The following is a 21,267-nucleotide window of genomic DNA, read 5'->3' as shown; positions in this document are numbered from 1 at the left end:
TCTCAGCTCTGAGGCCGCCTTCCCCTCCCCCAGGCGGAGGGGGTGGGAGGGGGGGCACTGGTAGTGAGTTCATAGGGGCCGGAGGAACTTTCTCCCTCTTTTGCTGATTGGTTCACAAACTTGCACATGAATGAATCACCCAGAGGGCTCCGTGGGGGGCCCGCCTCTGCCTCGGGGTCTCTCCTGGCACCTGAGCCACAGCACTGGGGCTGCTTGTTAAAAGTGCATGTTCCTGAGCACCGGGCCTGTTGGTTCCTTCGGTGGAGTGGGAGGGATGCAAACAAGGCCAGGAGCTTGCACGCTGAACGGCCGCTGCTGTGTGGTGCAGGAAGTTTGATCTTGCCTGCCCCGAGCCTGACTTCTCATCAGCACAGTCCAGCTTCCGCCCAGGGTTCTGATGCAGCCTGCCTGCCTCTTGTGAACTTGGATACACTGCTAGCCCTGTGCCTGGCGCGTGTCTGTGGCCAGCTTTACCCGTGGGCTCATCACTCTGCCTCGGAACCCTCAGAGCCATCCCCATGGGCAGGCAGAGCCCTGGTTTTTCAGTGCTCATTCGAGTATATCTAAGACTGGGGGAAATGCTCCCAGAAGGTGTCTCAGCCCCCAGGGACCTCATGAGCTCAGGGAAAGCCAGGAAGACTTGAGAACAAGACAGTGGAGACGTGGATCAGTGCTGAATTCTGGTTTAGATGGTAGGAGACACAAGTGTTCAAAAGGGAGGGAATTTCTCCTGAGTAGCTGCCCACGAAGGTGGGATTGGTGCTCTGACTTGGAAGAAGAGTAGGGGCTTCTCGCCGCGTGAGAAGTCCTAGAGCTGCGCTGGGCAGAGGGAACACCAGCACGTGGTGAGGGGCTGCCATTGAGACAGACAGGCCCTCTGCTCCACTGCGAGGGGCCTGGAGCCAAATGGCCTAAGACAGTCTGTCCTAAGCATCCAGGACCTTGCTTTGCGGGAGGCTGGCGTCTGCAGAGCGAGCTGCTGGGATCATGGGAACGAGGACAACCCCCACCGCTGCGGCCTAGGGGGCCCGGGCACTGAGACCGAGATCCAGTCTGTTGGGGTCTTCGGAGCTCTGTAGCTGTGGTGCTAAGGGACAGGCCTTCAGCTCCCAGATTTTTCACTGGAAGCATACTTAGGGCCACAAAATACAAATTTCTAAAATTATGAGGCCCACTTAGTGCTGTGGTAGGTTAAGCCACTGCCTGCAATGCTGCCATCCCATGTGAGTACCTGTTTGAGCCCTGGCTGTTCTACTCCCAAATACAGTGCTCCGCTAATGCAGCTGGGAAGGGAGCAGAAGACGGCCCAAGCATTTGGGCCCCTGCCACCTGTGTGGGAGACCGACACGGGGTTGGAGGCTCCTGGCCCAGCCCCAGCTGTTGCAGCCGTTTGGGGCATAAACCAGTGAATGCAAGATCGTGTCTCTACAATTCTGTTTTTAAAAAGATTTATTTTTATTTGAAAGGCATAGTTACAGAGAGAGAGAAAGAGGTTCCATCCACTGTTCCGCTCCCCAACTGGCTGCAACGGTGTGGGGCTGGGCCAGGCCGAAGCCAGGAGCTTCTTCCACATGGGTGCAGGGGCCCAAGCACCTGGGCCATCCTCTGCTGCTTTCCCAGGTACATTAGCAGGGAGCTGGATCGGAAGTGCACTCATATGGGATGCTAGCATGGCAGGTGACGGTTTTACCCGCTATGGCACACCACCAGTCCCAACTCTGGCTTTCAAGTAAATAAATCTTTAAATAAGATGAGCACTCCTTTATTTTGGATTCAGAATTGCCCTCAGGACCTTTTTAATTTATTTGAAGGATAGAGTGACAGATTTTCCATCTGCATATTCACTCAGATGCCTGCAACAGCCAGAGCTAGCCCAGACTGAAGCCTGTGTGTACGTTCTATCAGGGCCTCCCACGTGGGTGTCAGGGCCCCAGCTACCTGGGCCTCGTCTGCTTCCTTCCCAGGTGCATTGGCAGGAGACCGGCTTATCAGCTGGCACTCTGATAAGACAATGTGGGCTGTGGGTGTCCCAGGCCTAGCCTGTTGTGCCACAACACCTGCCCTCCTGGCCTTCAAACACCTTAGCATGTCCCTTGTAACCGGATGTCCGGGACTGGAGGGGGAGGTAAGCGCAGTGAAGTGGGATCTCCTGCTTTCACACACTGGCGGGGGACGCTTGTCTTGTCTGTGCACCCACTCTTCCTGTTCTTTAACCACAGCATTCAAAACAAAACAAAGAAAACCTGAAGTGTTTGTTCACACATAGGCACCAAGTGAGACAATGAACATTTTTTCTTCCCTATGCAGCCGTCTTCCACAAGGACCCCACACAGAAGTGAACATCCATTCTTTGTGTGCTTCTAGCTTCCTGCTGTCTGCATCTAGGCCAGGCCCAGCCACTCTGCCCCATCTGCCGTCAGCCCAAGCCTCCCTCCACGCCACAAGCACTGATTCCACTTTCTGCTTTTCATGGCCTTTCTCTTCTCTCCCACCCTCCCCAGTGAAATCGCAGCCAGCCAGCACCCACTTACTCCGGGAAGCCGCCTCTGGCTGTGCCAGCCCTCCAGCTGTAGTCTCCCTTAATTGCTTAATGTGAACCACTCTTGTCTCTCCAGCACTGCTGCAGGGCTCCTTGGGGGAGGGAGCCTGGGGTCCTGAACCCTCCTCTCCCCGGCTCTGAGCCATACTGAGCCCAGAGTTGATTCTCTGGAGTTGTGTGAACTTTGTGTACATTCACTGGGCGGTGGCTGAGTGGGGTAAGAGGGTCCGGTGCAGGGTTTCTTAACTCATAGATAGGAAATTACCCGGGGGGTGGGGAGGGTGGGGGGTGGGAAGAGAGAGCAATTAGCCTCTTTCAAGATTAACCCTGAGCACATTCTGGATGGAGTTGAGCCAAGCCCCTCCCCTCCCACCCCAGGTGCTGGCGTCCAGCCCCACCTGGCAGGGCAGCTGACTTCATAAAAGTGGCTCCTCGGTGCGAGTGGAGCCGGTCTTAGGAGCAGGAGGATGAGCGCGGAGCGTGGTGGGCAGCAGCAGCAGCAGCAGCAGGCCGGCGGCCGCAGGGGCCGCAGCTCTGGGAACAAGAAGTCCAGAAAGCGTAGCAAGCGCAAAGAAACCTACTCGATGTATATCTACAAGGTGCTGAAGCAGGTGAGGGGGTGTGGTGCACGGATGCGTGGGAGGCGCACGGGCTGACGCCCAGGAAAGGCGCGGGCCTGGAAGCTGGGACTTGGCTTAGTGTTGGCACCAGGGCAGGCCCTGGGGCGGCTGAGCTGATCTGAGAGGCGTCTGTGTCTCTCAGTGCTCTGTGCACCTGTGACTGGCAGGAGGCGTGTAAACACGCTGCCTCCCTGATCTGGGAAATGTACAGGGCTTTGAGATGATCATGTGGAACGTTAGCGCAGGAACACACTTCTATGCTAGGCTGAAGGCGCCTGGGTGCTGAACACAGTGTGGCACAAATGAGCGTGAACAGGAGCCTCAGGAGGGGCCTGCTGGAGACGCTGCCCTGGCCCTTTGAGGAGCTTCCTTGCTCTAACATGGGCTCGGGTGCCTTGCACTCATTCATGAGGCGCAGCTACTCCTGATACCCAACAGGCCAATCTGATCTGAAGCAACTTGGCCTTAGCTCAGAGCCTGCAGCCTACGGGGCACAGCCGGGGCCCCCACCTCCCCGGGGCTCTCCAGCCTGCCTTAAATCCTCTCGTTGCTGGTAGATTAGGTCCCAGGGTGGAGCCGGTCTCTAGCTTGAATCCTATGAGCGGTCTTAGTGAATTGACAGCCTTGGGTGCCGGGGGTTGGCCAGAAGGGAAGCACCAGAAGATGGCGGGGGGTGAAGAAAGTGGGGTGGAGCAGGTGCCACTGAGCCCCGTGGCTTCGCGGTGGCAGTCCTGCCTCCAGAGAGTGCCGCTGAGAGTGAGCCTGTGCCGCTCGCTGAGCACACTGAGTTTCACTCCAGCAGCCCCACAGAGCATGGGGCACAAGGACAGAGGGGACTGGGGCTAAACACACCTTGCGCGCAGCTGCAGGCGGCCAGGAGCCTGGCTCTAGTTCTGTCCGCACCACTGGCTCAGCGAAGGAGCTAGCCGTCACCTCTCTCCTGGCGAGGTTCATATACTCACGTTGGAGGATGTCGCTGTTTTAGTAGAGATCGCCTAGTTCAAAAGCCCATAGTGACTCATGGTATAGCCACAGAACACAGGCTTCCTGCTGCCTGGTCCTTGGGCCATGTGGACGTGCTCTTGGCAAGTAATTGGGCACTGTCTGCTGGGTTAAGTGCACAACCCCTTACCCCGCCCCAGGAGCAGCCTTCGGTGTGCTCACAGAGCGTTCTGAGGGGTACATTTACTGTAGCGCAGAACAAGAGAAAAGGCAAAGCCCTCGATGTCCATCGAGAGGAATGGTATAAACTGCAAATCCTCCATACCATGGAACACCATGCAAAATGCATGAAATGGAAAAGGCCAGATGCCCGCACGACTGATCCCGTTTGTTAAATACAGATGTTTTTGTGTGCTTGTACAGGGAGTGCAGGCTTGGGTAGTTACCTCTCAGAAACTGTAAAAGCAGGCCGGCGCTGTGGCTCACTTGGCTAATCCTCCGCCTGCGGCGCCAGCACCCCAGGTTCTAGTCCTGGTTGGGGCACTGGGTACTAGTCCTGGTTGCTCCTCTTCCAGTCCAGTTCTCTGCTGTGGCCCAGGAAGGCAGTAGAGGATGGCCCAGGTGCTTGGGTCCCTGTATCCGCATGGGAGACCAGGAGGAAGCACCTGGCTCCTGGCTTCGGATCAGCACAGTGCCGGCCGTAGCAGCCATTAGGGGAGTGAACCAAAGGAAGGAAGACCTTTCTCTCTGTCTCTCTCTCTCACTGTCTAACTCTGCCTGGCAAAAGAAAAAGAAAAAAAAAGATAAACTGTAAAATCAAAAACAACTTGGGGATAGTAGTAAGGAGAAAACACAATCCCCTTTCCATGTCTGTCTGCCTCGGCCTTGGCCGCTGCTCCTGGCTTCCTGGAGCCCCCGGCTTGGGCCCAAGGTTTGCAGTGCAGGCAGAGCCCCCTGCCCCCATTAACAGTGGTGCCGCTGCTTCTGCAGGTGCACCCTGACATCGGCATCTCCGCCAGGGCCATGAGCATCATGAACTCATTTGTGAACGATGTCTTTGAGCGACTGGCTGGTGAGGCCGCCCAGCTGGCCCAGTACTCGGGCCGCAGCACGCTGACCTCCCGGGAAGTCCAGACGGCCGTGCGTCTGCTGCTGCCTGGGGAGCTGGCTAAGCACGCTGTGTCTGAGGGCACCAAGGCCGTCACCAAGTACACCAGCTCCAAGTGACCCAGGGCCTGACCCGAATAAAGGATGAGCTATTCCTGTGCACTGTGCTGATTGCAAAGAGGGCTAGGTGGAGGAGGGCACGGCCTGTGGCAACGGGACTCTCACCTTTTGAGACTAACCAGTGAACAGCTTCCTGTTTTGTAAACCCCACCCCCCACCCCCCCACACACCCCGGCATCCTCGAGCAACATGTGATGGTAATTGTGAATGTAAATTGGTCTAATTGGTAGGGAGCTGAAGTAGGGGGCTTGGCATGAGGACCAGAGCCCGGGGTTTACTGCTGGCCGTCTCCCTCTCTGGGTTAGGCCTTTGTGACGCCCATTTCCCACCAGCTGCTGTTCCACTCTGGATGACGGGCGCTGGACTGGGCAAAGGGGCTACACAGATACACTCTCCAAGATGCAGACCGGTCCCTAGAGAACCTGCGGAGATCAGAGGGTTGTCCATTTCCCCCTGGCTTCAGAACTAGTCAGTGGTATGTTTTGGAGACATTTCTTCCCCAATGTTATTTTACAACATGGACATTCAGGCAATGCAAGATGTCATTCATACATGTCCTCCAACTAGACTTGCCACTTAATGTTTGGCTACGCATTTTTTTCCTCATTCATTCTCTCTGTGTTGTAAACACATGACCCCTAAATCCCCTCCCAAGCGTGGCGAGAGTCCAGCGAAGGGATGGTATTCAGACGAACCTAAAATTCTTCACGTTCCCTTTTTATGTGGGTGGACTCGGCTTGCTGTCATCTTCCCCTTCATGTACTAACAACGTAGCGCCTTGTTTTGATGGCGGCCATTGGGCTGTGCTGTTGCACCTTTTACATGTGTCTTCTCACGCCTCACAACAGATCCCTTGAGCTGAGAACCCAATGATCCAGGCTTGATTCCTGCACCTGAAGTGGGGAAGACCCCGCAGATCTGGGCCTCGCGCCTCCCTCCTCCCCCACTCTGCCGCTTCGTTTCACACCTTGCCACTCAATGGATGTGGTTACTGCACCCACAGCAGCCACATCACCTGGGAGCTGGCTAGAGATGTAGGCTCCTGGGGCAGGGCTTTGTCACAGTGGTTAAGATGCTGCTGGTGGCCGGCACCGTGGCTTAACAGGCTAATCCTCCGCCTTGCAGCGCCGGCACACCAGGTTCTAGTCCCGGTTGGGATGCCGGATTCTATCCCGGTTGCTACTCTTCCAGGCCAGCTCTCTGCTATGGCCCGGGAAGGCAGTGGACGATGGCCCAAGTCCTTGGGCCCTGCACCTGCATGGGAGACCAGGAGAAGCACCTGGCTCCTGGCTTTGGATCAGCGACATGCGCCGGCTGCGGCGGCCATTGGAGGGTGAACCAACGGCAAAAAGGAAGACCTTTCTCTCTGTCTCTTTCTCTCTCTCTCACTATCCACTCTGCCTGTCAAAAAAAAAAAAAAGATGCTGCTTGTGTGTGTGTGTGTGTGTGTTGTGTTGTGGTGTAGCAGTATCCCATATCAGAGTACCAGTTGGAGACCCAGCTGTTCCACTTCCAGTCGAGCTCTCTGCTAATGCACCGGGAAAAGCAGCAGGCAGTGACCCAAGTACTTGGACCCCTGCCACCCACATGGGAGACCCAGATAGAGTTCTTAGCTCCTGGCTTTGGCCTGGCCCAGCCCTGACCACTGCAGCTGTTCGGGGAGTGAGCCGACAGATGGAAGATCTTTCTCTCTTTGACTCTCTCACTCTGTCAGATTGCCTTTCAAATAAAACCTTAAAAAAAAAAAAGTCACCACACCCAGGGCCATCTACATTTAAAAAATAAAGTAAGAGGGCCGGTGCTGTGGCATAGTAGGGTAAACCTCCACTTGCAGCACCAGCATCCCATATGGGCACCAGTTCGAGTCCCAGCTGCTCCTTTTCCGATCCAGCTCCCTGCTATGGTCTGGGAAAGCAGTAGAAGATGGCCCAAGTCCTTGGGCATGTGTAATTGTATAGGAGACCCGAAAGAAGCTCCTGGCTCCTGGCTTCAGATTGGCTTAGCCCCAGCCATTGTAACCAGTCAGGGAGTGAACCAGCGGATGAAGATCTGTCTGTCTCTCCCTCTCTCTGTAACTCAAATAAAATCTTAAAATATATAAGATGTATCCCATATCAGAGTACCTGGGTTAGAGTCCCAGCCCTGTGGTAGAGTCCAGCTTCCTGCTAATGCACAGCCTGAGAGACAGCAGGTGACAGTCAAGTTCCTGCCACCCAGATGGAGTTCCCGGCTCCCGGCTTCAGCCTGGCCCAGCCCCAGCTTTTGCAAGTATTTGGGGGCAGTTAACCAATGAATGGAAGATCTCTATCTCTTTCAAATAAAAAGTGAAAAATATTTAAAAGCAAGAAATGCAGGCTCTTGGGCCCATCTCAGATGGAGCATGATCTGCACTTTGGGTAATTCATAAGCATGTCAACGTTTGGGCATTTCTCCTCTTTTCTGCTGCCTGCCTTAGCCCCCTTTCTTACTCATTTATTTATTCATGAGCTCCTGCTTTAAAAATATTTGAGTGGGCGAGAGAGATCTTCCATCCACTGGTTTACACCCCAGATGGCCGGAGCCAAGCCAATCCAAAGCCCAGAGGTCCCCCACGTGCATACAGTGTCCCAAGCACTTGGATCATCTTCCGCTGCTTTTTCCAGGCCATTAGCAGGGAGCTGGATGGGAAGTGGAGCAGCCAGGACTCAAACCAGCGCCTGTGTGGGATGCCTGTGCCTGCAGCTTTAGCCACTACACCACAGTGCCAGCCCCCGTGAGCTCCTACTTAACCCTGAGCTAATCAGCTCGCCTCCTCCCGCCCCCACCCCCATGCCCCAGCTGAACAGAGTCAGGCTGCTGCTGGAATCACAGTTTGCATTTTCCGTAGAATGGCCCCCTGAGCCTGTAGCAATGCTGGGGGTGCCTCAGAAGGCTGAGAACAAGCCCAGAGCCCACCGAGCAGCACCCCCCCCCCCAGTGTAATCCTTGCCTTGGGTCTGGGTCACAGCAGACCCCACGAGGTCGACATGGCTGCGCGGACTCATGACTGGGGGAGGCTGGGCCATGACGCCCTCTGACCCCAGTGCACGGCCTCCAGGCACCAGTGTGCAGAGTCGAGGTGGGTGTGGAGAACAGGAGACTGGGCCTGCGCTAAGGATTCCCGTGGCTGGGAAGCTGCAGCCGGAGCGATGCCTTAGGGATCCATAGTCTTCCGGAGCCTCACCACTTCCAGGTGACCTAACACAGAACGTGATTTTCATTTGGTCCTCACAAGAGAAGTGACGGCATTGACGCATGCTCTGCTCTAACCTTCCAAAGCTTGCTCCTCATGCCCTGCAGTTGTCATGCCGCCTCCAGGAAGTCCTCCTGGCTAAATGTCCCCAATCCTGCACCCTCCAGCCCCCTCTCCTCAGCCTTGGAACACTGGTACAATGGGTCAGAACTCTTAAAACCAGGCCGTTCTGACCCCTGGCTTTGGAGGGTGGGGTCAGGCTAGAACCACAGAGAATCTGTGCATTCCACCGTCAGCTCACAAAGGGCAGTGAGGAGGAGCGGGCGCCATGTCTGAGGGGTGAGTGAGCGGCTGGGGTGGAGCATCATGGCTGGGGAAGCCAAAAGCAAAAGTGCTCCCAGCCCTGGGAGCCAGGGGGCTGGGCGGCGGTGGGCGCTGGGCCCGCCCTTGCTGGGTTCCAGGGATCACTCAGCTCCCAGGCTGCCTTGCGTGTTCTTCAGACTCCCCTCGGGTTGTTAGCTCCAGAACCAGGACTCTGCCCACCCCCACCCCAGGCCACTGCAGCCTCCGCAGGCAGCAGGTTCCCTTGGAGGGACCCAGCCCAGGCTGCCTTCCCAACTCCCTAAGGGCTCACCCTTTCCTCTCCTTGCTAATGCAGCAGCGGGGCCCCGAGACCCCGTCCTAGGGGTCTTGCGTCTCTGAGCCCCATTCCCCGGGGTCCCCCTCACTTCACTGAGGTCCACTTGGGTGCCGCGAGGAACGGCACACCCCAGGCTGGGCGGGGCCGGTCTCCCGCGCCCGCTGTCCCCGGCCAGGCGCCTGCGAGCCCGCGGTGCGTTGCCCTCTCTCCAGCGCTTACCAACGCCTCTGGGACTCCTCCCACGTGACCCTGCAAGAGCTTCTGGACCGCGAGCAGCCCCTGCTCGAACCCGTGCCCGACCGGGAGCGGCAGTCCTTGCAGTACAGGATCTCGTCGCTCTACCTGCACTACCTGGGGCTTCTGCGCCGGTTCGACACCGTCTATGACCAGATGGTGCAGCCGCAGAAGCGGCGCCTGCTGCGGCGCCTGCTGGATGGCGTGGCGGGCCGCGTGCTGGAGCTCAAGGATGAGCTGGTGCGCACCGACCTGTGCGAGACGCACTGCATGGACCGCGTGCTGCAGGATCTCAAGCTCACCCCGGTGGGTGGGTGGGCACGCGGCTAGGGGCGGGGCCCCGAGTCCGGTTGGGGGCGGGCCTTGGCCTCCCCCCCACACCCTGTAGAGCCACGCCCTGGCCAGTGGAGTGGGGGGCGGGCTGTGACACACACACGCACGCTCGCGCACTCGTTTGCAAGGAAAGGAGGGTGGGGGACATCGGAAGGTGGAGTTGGTCCCTCTGAGAGAGGCTTTGGGAAGCCGGTGCGTGGAGGAACTCGGGAGGTGGATGGAGACCCGGGCCTAGGGCCCCCCCCCCCCGGGGCCGCAGGAGAGTGGTGGGGATCCCACAGGTGTGGTTCTGGGGCGGTGATACCCGCCTCATCTGGGAGCTGGTTGGAAATGCAGGCTTGCTGGCTGAGCACAGAGCCCAGACATCCGCACACCTGCCTGTTCGGGCCTCCAGTCCTGCCCCCAGCTCTGGGCTAAGTCCCTGCTCCCTGTGCAAGGCGGTGTCAAGGTTTCCCCAATAGAGGGAAAGCAGATGCCCAGGCCCTGCCCTCTCCAGGCTAAGGGAAGGCCTAAGAATGTGCATTTCAGAGCTTCCCGGTGGGTTCCGATGTGCAGCCTGGTGTGGGACCCTTGCCCCCTCCCATGATGCTCTAGAACTCAGCCCTGGCCAGACACTGGGAACCGGGAAAGAGAGGGGCAATCCTGGGGGCGGGTCTGCCTCATATGCTGGGAGTGTCCCATGCCAGGGCTCTGGAACCGAGGGAAACGGCGTGAGCAGCGGGCAGCGACAAGGGGTCAGCCCTGTTTGCCCAGGCTGTCGGTTCTTGATCCTCCATTGTTCCTGCTGCCCGCCCCCCACCAGGCAGACCTGGAGGTGCCAATCCCCAAATACTTCCTCCTGGAGCAGAACAGTGCTATCAAAGAGCGAGGGCTGATTCTGGCTGAGATCCTGTCCCGAATGCGTCCAGCGTCTGTGGAGGAGGTAAGTGGGGGAGGGGAGAGACGCTGTGAGACTCTTGCCATACGCCCTGTCCGGGAACAGGGATGCCATCCCCTGGGAGACAAAGAGGCCCTGCCCAGCCTCAAGGTGCTCTTTGGCAATCTCTGGCCTCCTTTGAGACTGCTCTTGGGCTCCTTCTGTCACTCCAGTGCCAGGCAGGGCTTGGGCCCCCGCATGTCCCAGGGGAACGGTACCCCAGTGCATCCTTCGTGGCTGTTTTCTCAGCTTTCCCCTCTAGCTGCAAGCTTTTCTTTGTACCCTCCTGCTCTTTTGCCCCTGCCCTGGCCAGGCCCCTCCAGTGATGCACCGGACTGATGCCATCATTCTAGCGCAACGCGCTGAGCGGGCCAGGCAGGGCCGGCTCCGGGCCACTTTCATGCGAGAGATTCGGAAAGAGGAGGAGCGGGATCGCAAGAGTCGGGAGGAGGGGCGGCACAAGTTCACTCAAGACCAGGCATCTGTCATCATACAGAAGGTAACCCTGGGCACCCAGGGCCGGGGCCAAGTGGAGGCCCTGTCTCTGGAAAGCCCGCTGGGCTCCGCGATGGACCACGGGAGTGGTGGTGGTGGTGCCTGGATTCCATCACCGCATCATAGCTGGGTCCTACACGCGGGCCCCTGGCGCCGGCATGTGACACATTAAGCTGACACTTGGGACATCGGCATCCCATACTGGAGTGCCTGGCTCTGCTTCCAGTCCCAGCTAACGTGTACCTGGGGGACAGCAGGTGATGGTCATGTATTTAAGTCCCCACCACCCATGTGGAAGACTTAGATGGAGTCCCTGGCTTCCGGCTTAGTAAGGCCTGGCTGTTGCAGGCATTGGGGAGTGAACCAGCAGGTGTTGTTCTTGGAAGAAGGTTAAGCTCCAATCTGTGCTTAACAGAGACAGCAGATTTGGGTGGCGATGAGAAGGGAATTTCTGGGGGGCCTTGAGCTAGGTGGCTTGGGTACTTACCAGGAGCCACTTTCAGTGTGCACCTGCCAAAGAGATGTCCTCCCTGGTGTGTCTCTTGCCCTGGTCCTAAAGTTCCTATAGCCATGACCTTCTGAGACCTTCCCTGAGAGAGTGACTGTCACTTCTCCCTGAGCCCTTGAGCCTGATTCCTACAAATGTGCAGTGTGGAGACCATCTCCATCCTGTGTGTCTCATCTGCCAGGTGTGGAAGGGCTACCTAGAGAGGAAACGCACCCAGCTGGACCGCCGCAGAGAGATGGAATTCATTGGCATGGTGAGCCCACCCTGGCCGCCGTGGCGGGGAAGAGCACAGGGCTAGCCAATGTCAGCATCCTCTGTCCCACCTCTCCCCTTCCCCAGAGTACAGGGTCCCTCCCACCCCACACCAGCCACTCTTCCTCCACAGGTGCACTGGGAGATCCTAGGTGAGAAGAGGTGGAGGGGTGGGAAAACCACAGACCATGCCCCTTTATGGCAGCTACTCCCGCTTCTAGAGCCCCTAAAGGACCTCCAGTGTGGGGCGGAGAGGGGCAGTAGCATGGAGCATCCGGACCCCACATCCCTGCCCCTCCTGGAAGAAGCTGTAAGGCGGGCCCCGTGGGAGGAGGCTGCAAGACCCACTGCAGCACCCACACCCACGCCCTGTAGCTTCTGCAAGCTGCTTTGGGAAGCCACTGGGGGCCATGGGGAGGGGAGGGCGCAGCCCCCAAGCCAGGGCTTTTAGGGCTACAGCCTCCCCACTTGCTCTGGATACCCCAGACTTCTCCCCAGTCCTGCACGGAAGAGAGCCAAGTGTGAGCATGAGGGTGGGGAGGGGGGCAGCAGCCCCTGTGTCCACATGTGTGTGTGTGTTCAGGCCCGGGGAACGGGCCATGCTCTCTGAGTGCTGCTGTCCTCTGCTCTCTGGCTCCTGGGGTCCGGCTGGTCCCTGCTGTCACGGAAAAGGAGCTCCTGGGGACAGGGGCTCTGCCCTGGGCAGATTCTGCGGGGGCCTGGCTGATAAAGAGGTGGGGAAAGCCTGGGCCTGGGGGTCTGAGGGATTGGAAGGAAGGGAGCCCCTCCAGGGCCTGCGACACGAGGTGTGGAGCTGTGGCATCTTGGCAAGCTGGGGTGGCTACTATGGGACACTGGGCAGGGCAGGGCGGGGGGATGCTGCAGAAGGAGGGAGGGGCCAGTGGCTGCTGTGGGGGAAATGGCAGAGACTTGTTGGGGGCCTGGAGAGCCGGAGCTCCGGGAGGCCGCAGCAGCCGGAAGGAGGCAGGGGTCGGCCTCGGCGGGTGGGGGGGCCGGCGCTGCGGTGGGTGAGGAATGAGCCGGGCTGCCCGGGCCATCAACAGTGTGAGCTCAGCGTTTTCAGTAATTGTCTCTGCACAGAGTGATATTTAAAATACATTTGGGAGCCAATGAGGCGGGAAAGTGGCTGCGAGAGCGCCTGCCAACTCGGCCGCCGCGGGCGGGGCTGCGCATGGGGGCTGGGGCCGGAGGCTCGCAGGGGAGGCCGCGTGGGGGGAGCGGGCAGGGGGGCCAGGCCGGATGCATCTAGCAAACTCATTATCACAGTAATTTACACAGACGAGTTTCAGCTCCAAACACAATTTCTCCTGATGCAGGCATGCCCGTTGTTCCGTGTGGGTGTGTGTGCAGGGCTGCGCCTGTGGGGGGGAGGGTGGGGGGGGGTGCGAGCGGCGGGCAGGTGTGTGTGCCCGAGGCTGGGTCCTGCCCTTCCCCCTCCAGGCCCCTCAGCCTCTGTCTCCACTCCCGCCAGCTCCCCTCGGCCAACCAGGTGGAGCACTTCAGCATCGTCACGCAGGCATCCTTCGGGGAGGATGTTCGCAGGCTGCGACAGAGGGAGAAGGAGGAGGAGTTCCAGCAGGCACTGGTGAAGGCCCATGAGACCCTCACAGAGACCGAGGGGCCGGACATGAAGGAGAAAATGAAGGAGCAGATTCGACAGTGGTTTATCGAGTGCCAGTCAGTGTCCCTGGCCTCACTGACCCAACCCTCAGCCCCTGGTTCCCTCCTCCCCATGTCCCTGGAGGCCATTCCTACCCCCCCCCCAACACACACACTTCAGTTCTGTCTTCCAGTTCAGACTGGTTTTTTTATCCATCTTCCTGCACACCCCCCCAAACCCTGCCAACCCTCTTGGTTTAAGCCTTGGGCCCCCCAAATTTATGACCATCTTCATATCTGACTTCCCATTGCCTTGAAAGAAGACAAAATGCCAGGACAAGACGGGAGGAGTGTCCACAAATGCCCCTAAGCATGCTCTCCTTTCCATTTTGTAACCATCAGTTCCTCCCTATCTCCATCTCCCTTGTGCTTTGTCTTTTACTACCCTTCTCCCATCCACCATCCACCCATCCATCCACCCATCCATCTATCCATCTACCCTTCTACCGATCTATCTATCCACCCATCCATCCACCCATCTGTCCAACCAACTGCCCATCTATCTAGCTGGTCACTCATCTGTCTCTCATCCATCTTGCATCCACTTAGTGCCCTTACGGGTCGGTTCCCTGACTATCCAGATGAGGCTTCAGGAGGATCCTACCTGATCTTTGCAGACAAGACTCCAGAACAGGTATCCTGAAGGTGGGGACAGGAAGTTTTCTGTGGCAGGCAGAGCCTGGAGTAACAGAGCAGTGGCAGTGCGATGGAGAAAAGATGTGGCCAGGCCAGCACCACGGCTCAATAGGCTAATCCTCTGCCTGCAGCACCAGCACACCGGGTTCTAGTCCAGGTCGGGGTGCTGGATTCTGTCCCGGTTGCCCCTCTTCCAGTCCAGCTCTCTGCTATGGCCCGGGAAGGCAGTGGAGGATGGCCCAAGTGCTTGGGCCCTGCACCCGCATGGGAGACCAGGAGAAGCACCTGGCTCCTGGCTTCGGATCAGTGTGGTGTGCTGGACGCAGTGGCCATTGGAGGGTGAACCAACGGAAAAGGAAGACCTTTCTCTCTGTCTCTCTCTCTCTCACTGTCCACTCTGCCTGTCAAAAAAAAAAAAAAAGAAAGAAAGAAAGAAAATATGTGGCCAGAGGAAATACAGTAACTAAAACAGTAACCACCAAGGCTGCATGGGGATGGTGGGCAGGGAGCACCTGGGGCCGGGAGAGGAACTATGTTGGTGAGGCCCAGGAGAGAGCAGAGGCTGTGGTCACGGCACCCTTTCCTTCCCAGACCCCAGTTCCGTCTCCACGTGTTCCACCCCCTGGACCCCATCAGTTGCCCTGGGCCTTGGGAATTCTTGATCCATCCCAGTTTGGGGCCCTGTATTCTCCGTTCCTGTAACATCTCCTTGGCCTGCTCTGAAACATCCTTGGTCACAGGTGAGAATGGAGCTGGAGGTACAGGACAAGGAGAACAAGAAAAAGGAGCAAGACAAAAGTAAGGAAAATGAGATGGAGAAAAAAGAGAAGAAGAAGAAAGGGAAGGAAGAAAGAGCTAAGAAGGGGGTAAGGCATCTCTCGGCACATGGAGCACGCAGGCAGGGAGGGAGTAAGGCCGGGAAACGTGGAAGAGAGCCTGGTCCAGGTAAGAACTAGGCCAGGTGATGATCAAGGTCAAAGGCAATTTTTATTGTAGGAGGCGGAAACAATGCTGAAAGTGTCACCATCCAAGTTTGTACCTGTGATTAATGCCGGGCATGAGGAGTATATAAGTAAGAGAAGGGAAGGCTGGGGAGGAGTGTGCCGGCCCTGGGGGCATCTTAGGGTCCTTGATCATGGGGAAGGGGGTAGCTGGGCTGTGGCCATTGGGGTGCTAGTCTGGGATCTGGGAGCATAAGGAGAGGGGATGGTGCCAAAGTGGGAGAGGGATGTGATTTTTTGGGTGGGAGCTGTCATGGATTCAGAGCTGAATCCTGTGGGTCCTCGGTTCTGGGCTCAACCCTTTTGTCTGGTATGAGTGGAAGCAGCGTTGGGTGCCCAGGTGGGGCAGGAGGACCAGCCGCGGTCAGCTCCCTGGACCTCGTGTGTGTGCATGTATGTGAGTGCGCGTATGCACACAGGCATGTGTGTGTGTGTGTGGGGGGGTGCCTGGCACTCTCGCTTTCAATGCCGCACAATATTCTGCCATCAGGCCTGTGGAAGAACCGGAATGATAGCTTGTTCCCCAGTCAGAGTTTTGACTCTGAGAGCCTCCGGGAGGAGAAGAGGAAGGAAGTGGAGCTGGAAATTCGCATCCAGGTGTGGCTTCCTGCAGGCCACTCCCCCCACCCAGCCCAGGCCTCCGCTCATCGTCTGTGCACCTGCCTTCCCTCCATGCCTCATCCCAGCTCCACCTGCTCTCCTTGTTCCTCCTCATCTTCCTCTGTAGACACGTGGAGGGCATGTGAGGGGGTCTGAGCTGGAGTCAGGTTAGCTGTCCACACCCCACCACTGTCCTCATGAACCCTTAAAGGGCACGGACAACATGCCCTGCCCCATGCCGCATGCTTTAGGAACAACAGATCGTGTCGCCCTGCCGGCAACCCAAGAGGCAGGTCCCATGGTTTGCCCATCATACACAGAGAGGTTGTCCAGCTGCTCCAGGTCACAGAGACTTTAAGTGGGTGGATCTCAGCCTGGAATCCACCTTGTGGGCTTCTCCCACATTGATGGCTTTGAGAGCTAGGCTTGTAGGTGTGCAAGACTGATTTAGGACTGGGTATGGGCAGGTACAGGGGAGCAAGGAAGGCCGGGGCATGCATGGGAAGGCCTTGGTGGCTGTCTAGCTTTTTCCAGGTTTGTATGGATCTCCCCTCTCCCCCTCCCAGCCTCCATCCTCAGCTGTCCCACGGGTCTTCCCCAACCCTGGGCTGCCTCCCACACTGCCTGCCATCTCCAGGTGGATGAGCTGATGCGCCAGGAGCTGAAGAACCTGCGTCTGGCTGTGGACAAGGAAGAGGAGAGACCTGTGAAGCCTCCAAGGGCAAGATGAGGGGCTAGGAGTGGGCAAGGGGGGGGGGGCACACAGGGGACAGGGAGGGCAGAGGAACAATTACCTATATGCTATTTCCAACCAGAAAAAGTCTAAGAAGAAACTTGGGAAGAAGAAGAAAGAGAAAGATCTGACCTCAGACAGGTAGCAGCCCTTCTGTGCCCACCCTGGCCTTGGGGGGGAGGGGGCTGGTCTAGGACTGGGAACCTGGTCCTGGTCCTGGTGCTGCTGTGTGAGCTCGGGGAAGTCACTTCACCTCTGATCCCTGGCCTTGTTCACCAAGTGTCCACCTTTCCCAACCCACAGATAGCAGTGAGGATCAAATAAAAACGAAAGAAGTGTTGATGCAGAATAAGACATGGATGGAGTCTGCAACAACAAATCATTATTCCCCTCACCCAAGACCCTTCCTCTAGGCTTTTAGTCCAGTCCCCATCAAAGCCATCTCCCTCAGACTCCCACTCCGGGGCATCCAAGGGCCTGCCCGTGGGCAACAGTGGTCACAAGCACACTGATGTCTGCCCCAGGGGCCTCCCTCCCACCTTTGTCTTAACCTTGGCTTCCAGGAAGAGGGCAGTGCTTAACCCGAGTGCCTGGGCTCCTGTTGGCAGAGTGATGGTTACTCCTGCAGAGGGCGCTGCCTTCTCACGTCCCTCTTGCCGCACACAGCACCCACTGTAGGGGCCCTGCCTCCTGGAGTGGGGGACCGGGGCTGCACCTGTGGCTCCCCGCCATCCAGTGACCCTACAGATGTTTGTGTTGGGCAGAGACAACTTGTCCCCTCCCCTCCCCTATCTCCGTCTTCCTTTCCCTCATCCTCACTTTATAATGTCCTTGGGGACACCGTCCTCTGTCAGGTCCCTGGACTCTCTGTATGAAGAGCTTGTCATTTTGGGCCTCATAAAGAAGAATGAGAAAGTGGCATTAAAAGATTATATTGGTGAGCCCTGCACTCCCAGCCCCTGCCTCCAGCCTGGGCCGTGCCTTCCCCTCAAGCAAGCCTTGTCCTCCGGTGTCGCTTAGCTCTGCCCCAGGGAGTGCCACTCACCTGGTGGTCACCTGTCCCCTCAGGTGACTGCCTCTACCTTGGAGCTACTCTGAACTTGGCAAGAAAGTTGCCTATGCCCTCCCTGTTTGATGTTCGACAGAACGTGGCCCTGTATGGGGTCCTTCGGCTAGGTGAGGCCCTGGGGAGAGTGACGAGCCAGCCCTGGGCAGGTGGCCTAGTTGGGGGCTGCTGGGGTCCAGAGTTGGTGGCTGAGCACACATGTCCTGCTGTAGCCTCCGCTCTCCAAGGCACTGTGGGTCTAGCTGGCCTCCCCCTGCCTTCCCCAGTCCCTGTTGGAGATCACGCCCAGAACTGTGGGCCTGGACCTGCTGAGGGCCCAGAATGCCAGCCCCTCACTCATCTCCAAGTGACATCCAGTAGTCTGCCCTGTTCTCAGAAGACCAGTCCTGTTAAATACCAGACTGGAGATGTTTCTGCAGCTATTCGTCACATCCCTTTTAACTGCATGCCACCCGACCGGGCGTGCAAGCAGGGGGATGGAGGAGGACAGAGGCCCCCCTTACTGCTCTCCTTGTCACCATCGCTGAGCCACTCAGAAGCCTCTAGGCTGCCTCTCCGGGCTTCAGGCCCCTTGAAGTTGAACTGTGACCCGAAGTTCAGCCTCCCCGGCCCCTGGCCCTTGGCCTGACCCCCTGCAGAATCTTCTCTCGCTGCTGGTCCATCGCCTGCCTCTGGCCCCTGTTTCCTTCCTCCCAAGGATCCCCTGACATTCACTCCATGGCTCCCCTCATCCGCTCCATCCTGCTGGTGGGCCCCTCCGGCATGGGGAAGAAGATGCTTGTGAATGCTGTGTGCACAGAAACCAGCGCCAACCTGTTCGACCTATCGCCCGACAACCTGCAGGGCAAATGCTCGGGCAAGAATGGAGTTCAGATGATAGTGCACATGGTCTTCAAGGTCGGGCAGCTCCGCTTCTCCGACTCATGCCCCCGGAGCAGGGTGGCCTTTGTTCCGTAGGAGCTCACCCATTTACCTATGTGGTGTGACCCGAGACTTAACCAGTGAGGTCTCCCTACCTCCCCCTGCCATGAGCGGGGGTTCCCCCCGAAGCCCCTGTGGTAGGGAAGGCAGGAAGGAGGCAAGGAGGCCTGATATGCAATGCCCCTCTCACGGAAGGCTGTGCCACCGGCCACAGAGTCCGGTTCACATGGGGGTGTCACCTATGTGCACAGGCCCAGAGGGCAGGGTTGCTAGGATGTAGGGAGCGGAGATTTGGGGACTCCAAGGTCAGTCATTGCCCAAGGCCTGCCCAGGTGCTTTGGGGACGTGCCCCATGCCCGGGGCCATCGCAGGTCTGAATTTGCCTCCCTGCCCCTCTCACAGGTGGCCCGGCTCCTGCAGCCGTCCGTGATCTGGATTGGAAATGCTGAAAAGAACTTCTATAAGAAGGTCCCGAAGGAAGAGAGGAAGGTGAGGAGCCGTGGGCGTGACAGATTTTATGGACAGCCAGCAGGAGCCGGGGCAAGACCCAAGGGCTTAGGCTTGTTCCATTCACTGCACACCTCTCCCCTGCCACCTTGGATAAATCCCCTGTGCCTCGTGTGTCCTGTTTCCTGGTCTCTAAGTGGGGCTGCCAGTCCCCCAACCCCACCCCCCACACACACCTCCCTCAGGGCTGAGTGTGGGCTATGCTCTGAGCTGAGGGGTCCAGGCGGCTTGGTAGCCACGTCCCAGCCCACTGCCGTACCTCCCTGGAGCAGATGGACCCAAAGCGAATTAAGAAGGACCTCACCAGGGCTGTACGGCTGCTGGCTCCTGGAGACCGTGTGATGCTGATAGGGACAACCAGTAGGCCACAGCTGGCCGAAATGAAGGGGCTGTGCCGGGTCTATGAGCGAGTCCTCTTCATCCCGCGGCCTGACTACGCTTCTCGCTTCGGTGAGCCCAGCGCCGTGGGGACGGGCTGGGGAAGGGATCTAGGGACCACTGCCCCCATCCGTCTTCCCATCCCCTCACTGCTGCTTGGAGCCCTCACCTCCAAGGTTGCTGGAAGGGCGACGAGGCGAGCTGCCCTGTGGCTGGGTCTTAGCCTCAGCTCCATGGATACAGGCCTGGGCCATTTCATCCTCAGCATCTTGGCTTCCTTGTGTTAACTTGGGAGGACGCTCCTTGTAGCTCTGATCCCATGCCTTGCCAGGGTGGGGGAGTTGGGGTGCAGGAGTTGCTCCCCCAGAAGCACAAAGCTTGTTGTAGATACCAGGTGGAGGCTCCATGCTGCCCCTCCATACCCTGTCCTCTCCCCATGCCACAGTGCTCTGGAAGCATATGATAGAGGCCCAGGGAGTCCAGGTGACCCAAAGCCTGGACGTCAGTGCCCTGGCCAAGGTGTCTGATGGCTACACACCCGCTAACATTCTCCAAGCCGCCCGATTGGTGCTGAACGAGCGGCGGCTCCTGCAGCTCTCCAAGCGGCCCCTTGTGGCCTCAGAGTTCCTGGGGTACCTGGCGAAGATGGATCCCGTGTACAAGGAGGAGGAGGAGTCCATGAAGGTGTGGCTCCTGGGGACAGGGGCCTGGGGGCCAGCAGTGCCAGCAGGGAGTCAGCCCTCTGGAGCACACCCCGAATCCCTCCGTCTGCTCCCCCAAATAACCGGAAGGTGGTTGGATTAGAGGGATTTCACTTGGAGAGGGGAGAGGGAGCTGCCAGAGGCCAAGGCGTAGGGGGTGTCCTGGCCTTTTGGGGCCAGGAGCCCAAAAGGGTCCCCTTGTGTATTAAGAGCCCTTGGCTGGCTCTGGCAGCTGCGGAACCCATTTCCCCCACCCCTGGGGCAGTGCCTATCACTGGGGAAAGAGTGGCTTTGAGAGCCCAGGAGAGAGAGCTGCAGGGTGGAACGGGGGTGCTTCACGGCCTGGAGTGTTCAGCTGGGAGCAAGGGGAACCTCAGCTCTCTCAGGAACCCACGCTCTGCGAGAGTGGACAAAACTGGACGCTGGAGAAACAGCATCCACAGCAGGAAGGGGTGAGGCTGGGGTGCAGAGCCAGGGTCAAGGTGTGACCCCATCTTCTGCTCCCCTGCCATCCAGGAATGGTACTTTAAGACCCCGCTGGGCAGGAAGAACGTGAAACTCAGCAGAGAGCAGATGGAGGCCGAGGAGGCCAAGCAGGCCAGGGAGAAGAAGAAAAAGAAGTGACGCCCGAGAGGAGGGGGACGCCGGGCAGTGCCCAGGGGTGAAGGAACCCGGGGCAGAGGCATAAATGCCTAGATGGCTCAGGGCTGGGCTCTCTTGTCCATCCGTCTCCGCGCCTCCTCCACCCCAGCCCCACCCTCGTCCGCACCCTGCTCCCAGCCTCCCTCCCCGGCCTCACCCTCGTCTGCACCCCGCTCCCAGCCTCCCTCCCCGGCCCCACCCTCGTCTGCACCCCGCTCCCAGCCTCCCTCCCCGGCCCCACCCTCGTCTGCACCCCGCTCCCAGCCTCCCTCCCCGGCCCCACCCTCGTCTGCACCCCGCTCCCAGCCTCCCTCCCCGGCCCCACCCTCGTCTGCACCCCGCTCCCAGCCTCCCTCCCCGGCCCCACCCTCGTCTGCACCCCGCTCCCAGCCTCCCTCCCCGGCCCCACCCTCGTCTGCACCCCGCTCCCAGCCTCCCTCCCCGGCCCCACCCTCGTCTGCACCCCGCTCCCAGCCTCCCTCCCC

The 21,267-nt window shown here is 58.6% G+C and overlaps 2 protein-coding genes across 2 annotated transcripts; both read left to right on the top strand.

The window, feature by feature from the left end:
* Window positions 1-3,006: 3,006 nt before the first annotated feature.
* On the top strand, window positions 3,007-5,328 carry LOC133760411 (histone H2B type 2-K1). The gene is made up of 2 exons (XM_062192872.1): window positions 3,007-3,150; window positions 5,092-5,328. Exons 1-2 carry the CDS (start codon window positions 3,007-3,009, stop codon window positions 5,326-5,328), a joined length of 381 nt encoding a protein of 126 aa, XP_062048856.1.
* Window positions 5,329-8,867: 3,539 nt separating this feature from the next.
* On the top strand, window positions 8,868-20,764 carry IQCA1L (IQ motif containing with AAA domain 1 like). Its single transcript, XM_062193809.1, has 19 exons — window positions 8,868-8,878; window positions 9,392-9,719; window positions 10,549-10,668; window positions 10,976-11,161; window positions 11,847-11,918; window positions 13,410-13,615; window positions 14,147-14,231; window positions 14,974-15,099; window positions 15,230-15,305; window positions 15,725-15,831; window positions 16,472-16,555; window positions 16,650-16,708; window positions 17,422-17,504; window positions 17,636-17,743; window positions 18,331-18,530; window positions 18,957-19,043; window positions 19,334-19,511; window positions 19,885-20,123; window positions 20,657-20,764. Exons 1-19 carry the CDS (start codon window positions 8,868-8,870, stop codon window positions 20,762-20,764), a joined length of 2,463 nt encoding a protein of 820 aa, XP_062049793.1.
* Window positions 20,765-21,267: the final 503 nt, after the last annotated feature.

Source organism: Lepus europaeus, chromosome 5 (assembly GCF_033115175.1).
Source record: "Lepus europaeus isolate LE1 chromosome 5, mLepTim1.pri, whole genome shotgun sequence".
NCBI lineage: Eukaryota > Metazoa > Chordata > Mammalia > Lagomorpha > Leporidae > Lepus > Lepus europaeus.
This window is presented reverse-complemented; position numbering and strand designations above follow the sequence as displayed.